The 13,687-nt window shown below is 34.8% G+C and overlaps 1 protein-coding gene across 2 annotated transcripts in view; it reads left to right on the forward strand.

Annotated features, from left to right (window-relative positions):
* The window catches only part of LRRK2 (leucine rich repeat kinase 2), a 63,074-nt gene that overhangs the window by 20,425 nt on the left and 28,962 nt on the right, over positions 1 to 13,687 (forward strand). For both annotated transcript variants that reach the window (XM_056510827.1, XM_056510835.1), the window contains 13 exons: positions 632 to 761; positions 1,289 to 1,413; positions 3,014 to 3,147; positions 4,659 to 4,803; positions 5,081 to 5,220; positions 6,559 to 6,687; positions 6,773 to 6,943; positions 8,204 to 8,459; positions 8,684 to 8,872; positions 10,221 to 10,342; positions 11,060 to 11,129; positions 11,576 to 11,796; positions 12,327 to 12,577. In XM_056510827.1, the coding sequence (XP_056366802.1) occupies positions 632 to 761; positions 1,289 to 1,413; positions 3,014 to 3,147; positions 4,659 to 4,803; positions 5,081 to 5,220; positions 6,559 to 6,687; positions 6,773 to 6,943; positions 8,204 to 8,459; positions 8,684 to 8,872; positions 10,221 to 10,342; positions 11,060 to 11,129; positions 11,576 to 11,796; positions 12,327 to 12,577 (2,083 nt within the window). The remainder of the gene's footprint in view (positions 1 to 631; positions 762 to 1,288; positions 1,414 to 3,013; positions 3,148 to 4,658; positions 4,804 to 5,080; positions 5,221 to 6,558; positions 6,688 to 6,772; positions 6,944 to 8,203; positions 8,460 to 8,683; positions 8,873 to 10,220; positions 10,343 to 11,059; positions 11,130 to 11,575; positions 11,797 to 12,326; positions 12,578 to 13,687) is intronic.

Genomic DNA, 13,687 nt, shown 5'->3' on the forward strand with positions numbered 1-13,687 from the left:
GAATGAATGTGCTTACAGCAGAAATAGGCATAAAGAAGCAGCTTAGTAAAACCTGGCATAATGCTTGAATTACTTGAACAAACCATCTGAAATGGTTGTACTGAACTGCAAGTAACAAGATTTGGTGGTAGTTACTATGATAATTTTAATAGTACTCTAATTTTTATTGGTTACAGTTATAGGTAAAACATGTGCTTGGATATTTGGATTTACAAGAAATGAACTGATGAAGTAAATAGAATGAATAAATACAAGCTAATTTTTAAAGTGTAATTTTGCAAGTTAGAAGGTTTTTTGAAGTTTTAAGCTCTAGCTTTCCTACATGATCATAGAATGCAATTACAAGAAAAAAGTTTAAGAATAAACATTTCTGAAAATATAAGTAAGGCTATACACTCTCCTTCCCATATGTTAACTTTACCTATGTAAAGCAGATGTATAGAAACTTCTTTGATAGTCAGAAATTATGTGTTTGATTAAGCTATGCAAGCAGAAGTCAGCTTCAGCTCAAATTATTTGCTGTTTTAATTTATGCTATTATGTCTGTTTCATGAGGCAAAACATTGAAAAAAAAGAAGGGAAAAAAGAAAGAAAGATATACTTATAGGATGCTTGCTATTTTGTGTTTTAGTAAGTATTAGGAGGACACTCCTGGCAAAAGGCATACATATGAATGTTTTGGAAATAATGAGGAAACATCCACATTCCCCTGAAGTGGTTGAAAGTGCCTGCAGGATTCTGAATCATGTTTTCGAAGGAAGGTAATAATATTAAAAATGCATGTCCACTTCCATGGTGAGGGGTTTTGAGATTCTGTGCCATGAGTGATTACATTTAAGTTGTTGACTGGTGGTAAAATTGACCACAGACTGACAGCCCTGTTTAAGACATGGAATTTTGTAAGTCCTGTAGTCAAATGCCCAAGTGGGTGTGTGTAGGGAGCTGCACATTTTTCCTTTCATGGTTCTTGAGCAGTGAGATTCTAATAGGCAATTGCTCCCCTCCTGAATTCCATTGAGAGATAAGAAATTTCCCACAAAATTACCTCTGATCATTAAAATAGCATTTTGTTAATACTACTTTCTTGACTGGGATGCAATTATTTATGTAGACTGAATTAATGGAATGGCATGAAAATAATTTGCTATAATGAAGAAAAGTACAACAGTTTAATTTATGTTTCAGATTTAGTGTTCCGAAGGGTTATCACACTGTGTTAATTAAGGACAAATATGTGTAAAATTTAGAAATGCATTATTTTTATTTGTTTTATAAAAATTATTTTTAGTTTCCCTCATCTGGACGTAATGACAGTAGCTGTATCAGAAGTTGTAAAAGCCATGAGGAAACATGAAAAATCACTCTCTGTACAACTGGAAGCACTTCGAGTCCTCTTACACTTCATGATGCCCAGTAAGTTATCCAAAGGCATACACCAAATCAGATACAGACAGCTGGGTTTTAGTTTTTCTTATCTAATGAGATAAGCTTTAATGGGACTTTAAAAAGTTATTGTAGTTCTGTACATAGAGAGCAGCTGTAAGTCTTTAGGAACATACAAAATAAGAGAAAATATTTGAGGTATTGAAGGTAACAGACCAAAATTATCACTGCTGATTTCCCCTTGATTTCATCAGCGAAGAATTAGCTCCATTACTTCTAAGGAATTCCAGGAATGAATGTGGAGTTATCAGTGTCATTGTGATTTGCATCATCAATTCCCTTTAAGTAAGAGCAAACCATGATAATGACATGAACATTGTTGTACCACAAAATGCAATTGTTTTGATAGTATTTATTGGAAGAAATGTAAAACTGGACAGTGATCTTTATATTTAAAGATATAAAATATACAGTTATATACTATTTTCTATCAAAAAGAAGAAACCAAACAGACTAGTTTAGAAATTCCTTTCCAAAATAACCCCTCTTAATCAGCAATCCAGAGGAAGGAAAAATGTTCTTTATTAGTTTTATGCCTTTAGTAGAATTTTGGAAAAGCGTTAACTCTTTTTGTCCATGTACTGCTGTATATTCTGCTTTTTTCCTCTGATATTGAGTATAGGAGTACAGACATGGGGTACTGATTTTTTTCAGAACAACCTTTTGCAAGTATCTCTCAGCAGTTTTAGCTAAACGTTTACTAAACAAATAACTCTGAAAATAGTAACCTGATTGATATGCAGACTGATTGCAGGTTTTCAGTTTCCTTCTATTATTTGAGTAATAAACCTAATACTTTCTTCTTTTTTCAATGAAAAGCAAGATTTAGACTTGATATATGTGTTCTAAAATGGAGGCAAGGCATTTTTCTTGCCAGTATCCTGGAAATGAAGCCCTTCTAAGGTGTTATGAAACAGAGAATCAACTAGATGTTGGAACTTCCAGGTTAATTAGAGAATAAAAAAGTAATTCATGGGAAAAATAGTAATCATAATAAATATGAATGCTGAAGTGACTTTGAAAGGATCTTTGGGTGCTTTCTGTAGTGGCACTTGGCTGCAAGTGTCAAAAGCTACAAGAGTAAATCTGAAAGACCTTTCCCTTTTTTTTTGTATATGCTCACATTCCACTTAATGTCATCTGTGTGTAAAATTTGTGCTATGATGTGCTGCCAAGTGAGCAAGAACAAATACTTTATAGCTTCTCTATGGTGTCTCTTACCAGCAGGAAGAGGCTTTCTGAAGTAGGTATCAGGAAACTCCATAGCTCAAAAAAGTATTGTACTGCAATGTACCTTAGAACAGATTCTTTGGCATGATTTTGTATTTTCATAGTAAGCAGTGAGCAAATATGTGGTGAAATTTTCCTTTCAAACACAATGTACTCACGTTGCAACGTAAATCTGGAGGGATTCCAGTCTCTGCAATACAGTGTTCTGAAAGTGCCATAAGATCTGAAATATGCTGAGTCACCTCAGTGTTCATTTGACTGTTAGATTGTATTATTGGGTTAATGGTGGGAAGAATATGAAATCTGCTATTCTGAGGAAGGTTGTTTTCCATTGTTGCAGATACAAAGAATGAACACCAGAATGGTTCTTCCAGAGATGTGGGAGATGCTGCTTTTGCACTTACAGGAAAAGTCATTAAAAGCCAGTGTCTGTTGGAGGGAACTCACTCATTGGTGCTCAACGCTTTAAACAGGGTATAGCTAAGCCTTTATCCTAATAAATGTTGTCATTATTTTACGCTAGAAAGGGTGAATCATTTATAAGTTTTAGTTCTGCTTTGATTTTCTGACTGATTTTTATAGAATTAATCTTAACTCCCAAGTTTCATTAATGTTTTAGGGTTTCTTCTTTTCTGGAGTGTATTAGGTGATTCTTTATACAGCATTTCCAAGGGATATTTATTTTTTTAAAAACTAGGGTTTTTTTCAAGGATACAGTTTATTTGGTATTTCTTTTTTCTTAAAACAGGCTAGTGTGTATATAAAAAGTGTCCTTGTGCCTACTCCTCAGCTAGACATAGAACTGAGTGGACAGCTCAGTTGTCTGCATTCTTTTCACTGTTCAAGTTTTTCTAGACCCTGTAAAATGGAATGATCAGAGTGCCTTGAAGGAGAAATTGAAAAATGAGAGGCTGAAGAAGACTCAGCCTCTGCAAAGGAATGAGAACTTTGCACAGCAAATTAACCTTAAATCCTAGTGATCAGAAATGTTTAACTTCATGGCCTTCAGAAGAATCCAATCTCTGCAAGATTTTCAAGGTTCACATGATCACAATCAAAATGTAGCAATTCCTAATTTTTTAGAAGTCCCTCTCAGGAATTTTAAGCTTGCCAAACAGATTCAGTCAAGGAAATTTATGTCACTTACATTTATTATAAATTCAGAGCAAGTAATGTATCAGTGAAATAGTTCTAGACTGTCTAAAGGGCATCTTGTCCCAAAGATATCATATATAGAAGTTAACAAAGGAGGTAAAATAATTTTTGCTTCTGAAGGTCTTCAGTATTTTGTGATCATCCTGATTGCATTTTCCAATGCAGCTGGTTTGTGGTTGGGATTCCACACCATATATCAGCCAGAAGGCTAGAAATTCACACATTTAATTAAAACTAGAGACAGAATAAGGAGGAAGATAGGCATAACTCCACTGAAATGATTTTGCAGATTTTGTAGATTTGTGATGGCTGTGACACTCTCAGATCTAGGCCTCATCTAGTTTTCCTCTGCTAAAAGTAGGGGGTGGTATCAGGTATATTTGCTTCATATCTTTTTCTTTTCATACTTTTTCGGTTACCAGCATGTTTGTCACTTGTACCAGTTCTCAGAAAAACCAAAAACAAACACACCTTTGTAACCACAATGGAAGTATGTTTTCTCCCTCTGCTTGACTTAGAAAAGTTGTGTAAACTTATCAGTGAGAATTTGAGGGAAAAAACTCCAATTTTTCATCAGAAAAGCAGCTAGGGAATATTTTCAGAATCAAAGATGAAAATCTGGGGAAGTTATGAGTAGCTGAAACTAGTAGTTGATAAGAAAATATTTTTGGAATTGTGGTTGTTGTTATTTATTGTCACATCAGCTGTAATTTCACATACTTAAGAACAACTTTCACTTCTTACAGACAAGCTTTAAGAACAAGCAACTCTTCTGTTGCCATTGTAAGCAGAGCAATGTTTATCTGATTTTATTTTCCTTTCTCAATTAGTTTATTGGAAACCCTAGCATTCAGAAGTGTGGATTAAAACTGCTTGGTGCTGTAGCTGAGTGCACTGGTGCCCTAGAAATTTTAACCCAGCAAGGAGCCACTGACACTGTGCTTCACACCTTACAGATGTATCCAGATGAACAAGGTAGGGAAGGTGTTTTCTCAGCAGAGTGTGAGAATGGCATGGTAGGAGGGTTTGTAAGAGATCTGTTGCTCTCTTTAGTGCTGGATGTGATGTAGGTTGCATGGCAAGAGAAGGCTGCAACTGCACAGTCCTCAGATTCACCCCATTGTAGTTTGCCTGGCCCTGTAATAGCTTCTGCAAGTTATGGATGTTACTAAAAGACTACTTAAATCATGGGTTTATTCCACTCAGAATGTCTGAATGATCCGTTTCTGAATGATATTTATTTTTCTTCTAGACATTCAATGTTTGGGTTTGAGTCTTCTACGCTCTTTGATTACGCGGAAGAGTTTGTGTATTGCAACTATGCATGTCCTGTCAGCAGTTCTGGTTTCCACTCTGCGACGATTTAAAGAAGTCACTGAAATCCAGATGCATGTATGTGTCATTTCTGTCTATGAAGATGAAAACAAAGCTCAAAACCATAGAATATCATTTTAATATAGTTATATTTGAAAAATAATTCCATATTTGACTTACTTGATTTTGATTTTATTGAAATTACTACATTAGTATAAACCTTTGTAATTAAACTGAGACAGTTATTGTAGAGGTGTTTTTCTTGGAGGCATATATTCAATCCAGAATGTGTAAGCATAGGTTAAGTGTTTATCTAAAGCTTCTGAGATCTGCAAACTAGAACAAATTTCTCAGTCATGATCCATCTGTCAATCTGTAACCATTTCATGAAGCAGCCATCATTGGAGTACTATTGCCCTTCTTTGAGAAGTCACAGAAGATAACTTAGTTTCCAGCCTTGTCACCAGGAATGAACTTAGTGTAGGAATGCTGTATTTAAGAAAAGATATTACTGGAATACTATGATTTTGGACCCACATTTGTATATGGAAGGAAAGTTCTTAGTCTGTAAACACACATTTAATCCTTGTGTAAAGTTCCTTTTCCTCTGCTTCAGAAGTTTTCCCTGTTTGTTACAAGTTTCATTTTTCTAATGGAATAGAGTGTGTATGTGACATCAGCTTTCTGTGAGAGTTTCTGTATTTCTCTTTCAGATGAATATGAAAATATCACATGTACAGCCTCCCTTCTTTTCTGTTGTTTTTCCCCCAGGCTTGCCACATTTAGCTTAGCAACCAATGTAGAGAGAAATAAAAATAACATGCTGGAATAAGGAAGTTACTTTAAGTGATTTAGTTTCAATTGGATTTGGACAGAGGCCATAATTTACCCAGTTCACTCTTCTAGGTGAACTTTACTTGCAGAATCATGGGATAATTTTTTATTTCTTCTTAGTTTTAGATACACCTGATAATTTTTTCATTTAGTCTAAAGTTCTTTTCAAATTCAGGGATTACAGAGCAATACACTGGAACAGGGGTTGTATCTTCTTCCATATCCTTAGAAGGAGATTGTTTCCTCTTTACATTTTCAGGAAATCACAAGTACATTTGTCACTGGCAGGCAGGACGTTGTCAGATATTATGGTGCATATTTGACTTTTCAAACTGTTAGTTAATATCTATTTAAGTGGGTCAGCTAAACAAGCATGAAACTACAGCTGTATAAGCAGAGACACCTACTATTTCTCCTTCTCTCCCAAACTTCTCCTATTTGTTAACTATTGCATGTTTAAAAGTAAGACAGAAAAATTAAAGCACGAATCTTTTGGTTGAAATTGGATTTTGTTGCCTGACCTGTTTTTAAGTGACAGTTTTTAACACTGTACTTCTTTCAATGTTTTCATTTTGTTCTTAGGGATTTCATGCAATCTTGGCAATTCTTGGTTTGTCACCTTGTTTTGCAAAGCTGCTGGTAAATGAATCATTTGACACAGTCATTTTCTACCAGATGTCTATGTGTTTCACTGACCAGCGAAATCAACAGGTATCTTCTTTCTGTGACAGTTCCACAGCTGAAAAATGTTGGTGCTTTTTTGTCCTAACTTTTATTCTTTGTCTTTTCCATTCAGTTTCAAAGCCTGTGTTGTAAATGTTTTGCTAAAATAGCTGAAAATGATGATTTAAAACATACAATGCTGGAAAAAGCATGTATGGAGTGCAATAGTATTATGGCTGAATGTTTACTTCTACTGGGAGCTGATATTAATAAGAAGACAAAAACTAATTCTTTGATCTATCAGGTAACACATGGAATTATATGTACTATTTTATTGCTTAAAAGTTTGTGCTTTTGGGTTAATTTTTGTTATCATGTAAATATTTATTTGGCAGAACAGAGAAGAGAGAGGCTGCAACCACAGGCCCACAAGTGCTTCTTGCTAACTGTGACCACCTTAAATTTAATTATTTTTTTAAGTGATATGCATAAACACTTCTTTATTTTGGTTTAGTGTCACAGTTTTAAATAGTCTGAGAGAACCCAACCAATACTGCCTGAAGAGAATTAGGAAGTGTTCAGTTCTGCTGGTAGAATTGTCTGGGTGATGAAGCACAGCTGGGTTTGGAACTGACCATCCATTCATAGAGTGTGAGGTAGGCAAATCAGGGTTAGCACACCACAGTGGACATACTGAAGTAACTGAAAGTATTCTAGAAAATGTTTTTAATGTTCACAATCAACACTGGTCTGTGTAGCAATGCAGGCTTGGAGATTAGGAGGAGCTGACTGAACCATAGAAGCATAAAGTTTGGAAAAGACTTCCATGATTGTGAAGTCTAAATTTGGCTGAACATCACCTTGTCAGCTAAGCCAGAGCACCAGGTGCCACATCCAGTTGTTTCTTGGACACTTCCAGGGATGGGGACTGCACCACTTAGAGTTTCAATGCTTAACCACCCTGTTAGTGAAGACATTCTTCCTGATGTCCAACCTGAACCTACCCTGAAGCAGCTTGAGGCCATTTCCTCTTGTCCTGTCACTGGTTGCCTGGGAGAAGTAGGTGATCTCTACCTGGCTACACCCTCTTTACAGGTAGTTAAAACCAGTAGAGCTGAGCTCACTATCATTAGGCAAGGCTTGACGAGACTGATGAGACTTGAGACTATTGTTGCCTGTTAAATATCCAGATGATAACCCTCAAGTTTCTATTTTCCACTAAACAGATAAATAAATGGAGTTGCACTAGACCACATACAATAACCAAACTAGATAAATTACCATTCATTTCTGCCTGAAAATTGTGTGCACTCGTGACAAAAATTACAACTGCAGATTCTAAAGCATTTGATACATTTGGGCAAAGCCTTCATGAAAGTGGGAATTGGTACTCAGAAGTCTTAGGCAGGCATATCCTCCAAGGAGTGAGGAATTGTGTAATTGAGAAAGAGACACAATCCTTAAAATAAAGTCACTCTGAATTTGAGACAAGCATCTTAATATAGTCTGAGCTGTTACTTGAATGCTTCATATTCTTGGTTTGTTTTAATTTTTTCTCTATTAGGTTTGTGAGAAAGGAAATAATCCTAAATTGGTGGAGTTGTTATTAGCCAATGGTGCTCGAGAGCAGGATGTTCGGAGTGCTTTGGCCATCTGTATAAAGAAAGGAGATAGCCAAATCATCAGCTTGCTCTTGAAGAAGCTTAGCCTTGATGTCACCAACAGCAGCATATGTCTTGGAGGATTTGGTTTTGGCAGATTAGAGCCTTCTTGGCTCATTCCTTTGTTTCCAGATAAACTTACTCAAACAAGAAAACAGAGTGAGTATATATAAAAATTGCTGTACAAAATGTGTCAGTATCTTTTGATGATACTATAAATGTGTTTTGGGTGAAGACTATCAGTTGAGAATCTCTTCATAGCATTTATCTTCCTATAGAAAGTTTGGCAAAACTTGAAATTAAATCAAGTTTTCTGTTATTTTGTTGAAGCTACTTAGATTTCTTGGAGATTATTTTATCTTTTCCATTTCTTGTACACACAGATGCAGGATCTGCACTGGCAAGGATGGTGCTCAAATTCCAGATGAAAAACATTTCAGAGGATAGATCAAGATATTCCTCTGATCCAAACTTGTCTGAAGATGGAGTGGATAGAAACTATGATTGGAGTTTCATACCTGACCCATTAGTGGACAGTATTTTTCCTTTAAGTGATGACATTGATAGTGAAGGTAATTGTTTTTTAATTTTGTTTTGTTTTTCTTTTTATAATCCAAATCTAATGTACTATGGATAGACTGTTTCATAAGTCAGTTTATTTGTATTTGAGATTTAATGCCTCCCATGATGAAAAAGCTTCTATCTAAAATTTTGTTTGGAATAACATTGGAAAACAGTTTGTGGAGAGTATGTGCTTCATCTACAAAACTAAGACCTTGAAGAATTTTATTCAGCTATACATTTATAATTAGTTTGTCATGTTTTCAGTTTTTTTGTAGAGAGAAAGAGTAAGACTCTTACAACTGAATTTAGATTTTAACTTTTTCTATCTGTTTCTGAGCTGCCTTTATAGTCTTTGACAAAAAGGAAGAACTTCAAGAGCCCAGTTTGTCTCATCATGAAGTCAGGTATATTGTGATCTAGAAACCCATCTGCTTCCTGGGTAGTTTGTAAATTAAGTTCTTACAACCAGATCTTGTATAGAGGACTCTGTTATTAACAAATAAAGTAGGTGAAACAAGCCCTATCCCAAAGATAACTAATTGATCAGAAAGTGTAAATGGCAGGTTTATGTTCAGCCCAACACAATTCTTTGTAGCCAGGACATTTGAATGCCTTTAATTTATAGGAAAACAGCATTTCTGTCTATAATACCAGCAACTTAATAATGAAAATAGCCTTAATTTTTAACATGTTCAAATGTTGCACTCTTTTAGAGCAGCTGGTTACTTAAAATCATCACAGATGAAGGATTTGAATTTTTGAATGAGAGAATCCTAAGGAAATTTTTATTCTGCTTTATTATTTTCCTTATATCATTCAGCACCATTTTTAATTTCTGTAAGTCTAGATTTACCCCATGTAGAAAAAATGTAGGAGTGATTTTAGAAGTTTTGAAAGTAACTTTGAGAAGAGGAACATCAAGTGTCTCCAGGTAATGACACAAAATGTCTCCTAAATCACCAAATCCAGAGTGGCATTTGATATTTCATTCTCAATAAATGTGAGAGTGCAGATTTATCTATTGAAATTCAATCCTTTTCTATTTCAAAAATTTATTTATGCTGAAGTAGCAGAAAGATGGGCTATGAAACATGCAAATTAATCCCAACCCAATGGAAGTTTTGTATCATAACTCATAAGTGCAGGTCCTACAATCAGGTCCTACTTGAAGAATGTCAGGTGAGTATGGCCCCTCTACTCTAAAACACACTTGGCCTATTGCACATAGAATTGATCAATGAGATCCTGCCAGTATTAATGCACCTCTTCTTTGTATGTCAGCAGTTATATTGCAGTTGAATTCTGAGCCTTATTTTTAAATACATTTTCTTATCTATTTCTGTTCCTCTGTTCAAGGAAGTGAAGGTTCGCTTTTTACAAAGAAGAAGTCCAATTCCATTGCAGTTGCTGATTTATATTGCAGGGAAATGGCATGTCAGAGAAGTTCTCCTACTTTGCTGCGACATTCCTACTCTGTGGTAAGTCAGATCCATGTTCATTCCAGGTTTTTAAGTCCATCTACATAGCCTACTCCAAAATTGTTAATAATCAAGTGTTAGGAAAGGTCATGTAGCCATATGGGCTTTGTCTCACATTTGCCATTTAGTGTTTACTTCTGTTGTGGTGCATTGTATGGAAGAGTTAATGTCAGCAAAAATGTATGATCGCTAAAAAGCAGACACCCTTTTGAAGTGTTCAAATTTCCCATCTAGTGTTCAAATGGAAATACAGGGATTATGGGCATTCACAAAGACTTAACTTCCCCTTAGTGAAGCTGATCTTCAGTATTGATCAATGGAGAGAGACTGATTCCCTAACAACACATAAGATGACAAATTGCTGCTCAGGAAGGAGTCTGTCTCTTTTCATTGGCTGTAAAGGGAAACTGGAGAGACTGGCTTTTCTAGAGAAAGTTATGTTTTGTAATACTCTGCTCCATCCTATTACTGCACCCCAGTGAAAGTCATTCTGGGTTGCCAGAAATGCACTACTTCCACTGTGCCTTAAATCTACCATCTTTCATATTGTATGGATCAATGTTTCATAAAAATGTGACCTATTGGTACTTTGAGTTCAAGTGTATAGTTTTTTTGTCTTCTCCCTTTAAGCTCAGGTAAAAAGAAATCACAATAAAAAGAGTTTTAGTGAATTTGGATGATTTCAGAACATTATGATGTTACTCTTGTATTTTGCAGGGACCTGGCTCAGATTATGAACCATTAACAAAACAAAGACGAAAATTCTTGCTCTCAGATGAATCCTCCAGTAAGTAAATTATACAATTTAAGGTATATGACATATTTTGCATCCTTAATGCTTTCACAAGTATAGCATGCAAAGATTTGAGACAGATTATATTTTGAAGAGGAGGATACATTTTGGAAATATTATAGTGAAGTACAAGTAATGCATATATAAGGGTTTTATTTCTTGGGTTTCACAAATAATTTATGTAGGCAACGGAATTTCATAAATGCCCTTATTACCTTTAAAAAGCTCCTTCTGTTGTGCAGTTCATAAACATTCACCTCTTCCCCTTCCCCACTGTCTTATAAATTTGTGTGTCTTAATAGAATTCTTCCTGGATTTGGATCTTAACCAGTATGCAAACATTCACTCCATTCTGCATCTTTAGATCCCAAGCTAAATGATGGTAATTTTACTTAAGCAATAACTGAAATCATGGTATTTTCACATTTTTGTTTTAATAGAAGGCATCTCAAAATTGTCATCACATATAAAACCATCAGACAGTCTTTCTTCATTGATCTCAGAGAAAGAATATATTAAATCACTAGATCTTTCATCAAATGAGCTGGAAAACATTGATGCCGTCAGCCAGAATAGCTGCTTAACTAGTCATTTGGAACACCTTGAGAAACTGGAGCTCCACCAAAATGCTCTTACAAACATTCCAGAACAACTGTGTGAAGTAAGTCTGAATAATTTTATGTAACAAAAGTTGAAATCAGTTAAAATACAGTGTTGATCTCTAATAATGTAATCCATATATATTGTAATAATGTATCCATAGCAGTATTACTCAAGAATAAGGATGTATGTTTTGGTGTGCCTCATATATTTACTTAACTTTCATTCAGTGGATTCATGTTCATTAGAAATAAAAATGGTTTCATGGGTTTGTTTTAAGTCATTTACTGCAGAGAACTGCTTTAAGAGGTGTGATACTAAGTTGGATAATAATGGCAATGGAACAGAGAACCGCAGGGAACTGATATCTTAAATTTTATTAAATGGAGCTAATTGTTTTTTAATAATGCCCTTTATTTTTTCATATAAATATTATAGGTTACATTGGTATAATTGCTATTTTCTGCTACTTTTCCATGCAAGATAAATATAAATAAATGAATCATATGTATAAAAATATAATTCAGTTACAAACATATAAATTCGTATTTTCTTTTAACTTTTTACAAACAAGTTATCCTTTTCTTTCAGAACTTGAAATGCTTGACTTACTTGGATTTGCACAGTAACCGATTTAATTCTTTCCCAACTCACTTACTGAAAATGAATTGTATTGCAAATCTTGATATCTCACGAAATGACATTGGACCTTCCTTTGCTTTGGATCCATGCCTCAGATGTCCAACCCTAAAGCAACTTAACCTTTCATACAATCAGCTGGTGAGCATTCCTGAATTTCTTACAAGTGTTGCTGAAAATCTGGAGCAGCTCTTGCTGGAAGGGTGAGTAGCATGAGTAAATGGACTTCAGTATAACAAACATAATAGGAAACAATAGATTTGTCATGCAGAACAAAGACTCTTGTAGCATGGAAAGGATTATCTCATCACCGGTGAAACACTGACGTTGTCTTCCTAATGTGCAGATTGCTAAAATTTTTGTAGTTGGATTGCAAAGTACAAGACATGAGAATGATTTGGACATTGATAGAATCTAATAGTATTGCTGCTCCATTAATATAGTAAATATGTTGTAGTTCAGTTTCTTTCTGTTAGCATACTATGAATCTACAGGGCTGTGTAGTCTGACATATTCAACTAGGTTTTCTGTATACACAATACAGTTTCTACTGTATTTCATATGCATAAAAGCTGTTCTGGAAGTAGTAGTAATGTAATTTTAGGTATTGGTATAAGCATGTTTTAAATGACAAACAAAACATGTAGCTTTTTGTTTGCCAGCTATCTGGCAAACTTTACATTACTATCATATTTCTTAGTGAGGTAATTCATACCTATGTGGAATTCTAAAGAGTGCACTTGGGGATAGCTCTGTAAACTGCAGAGACTCATTCATTTCCTACTGTTCATGCTAAGTGAGATGGTGAACTTTGTTAGTAATGCCACCTTGGCAAAACAGTGGATGGATCTTTTATCTCTGTATTTTCAGGATCTTTCTCTTCCTCTTTCTAGTCTTATTCTCCCCAGGATACATTGTGTAAAATTATATACTCATCCTGAATTGTATTCCATAGAGAAATCCATTTTTAAAAGATTTTTACATTGTTAATAATTCTGTAATTAGGATATTGCAAATACATATTTTTAGTACATAGAACCTCTCACAAATGCAACAATCCTCTCTGTGTGGGATTGAGCTCCAGTATGTAATCAGAAAATTAAACCTTGCAATACACTTTGACACTAGGTCTCTAAATTAATTAAACTGATTTTAATATCAGTCATGTTATTCCATATTGCCACATGTACTAGTGTTTTTGCTGATTGGTCAGTCTTTATGTAGATAAAGTTGGTTTTTTTTTTTTGGTTTACTGGTGTAAGGATGACTTTGTCAGATCAACACTACTTTCACCTTTTACCTGATAGTTTATT

The sequence above is a fragment of the Oenanthe melanoleuca genome, chromosome 1A (genome assembly GCF_029582105.1).
Source record: "Oenanthe melanoleuca isolate GR-GAL-2019-014 chromosome 1A, OMel1.0, whole genome shotgun sequence".
Taxonomy (NCBI): Eukaryota; Metazoa; Chordata; class Aves; order Passeriformes; family Muscicapidae; genus Oenanthe; species Oenanthe melanoleuca.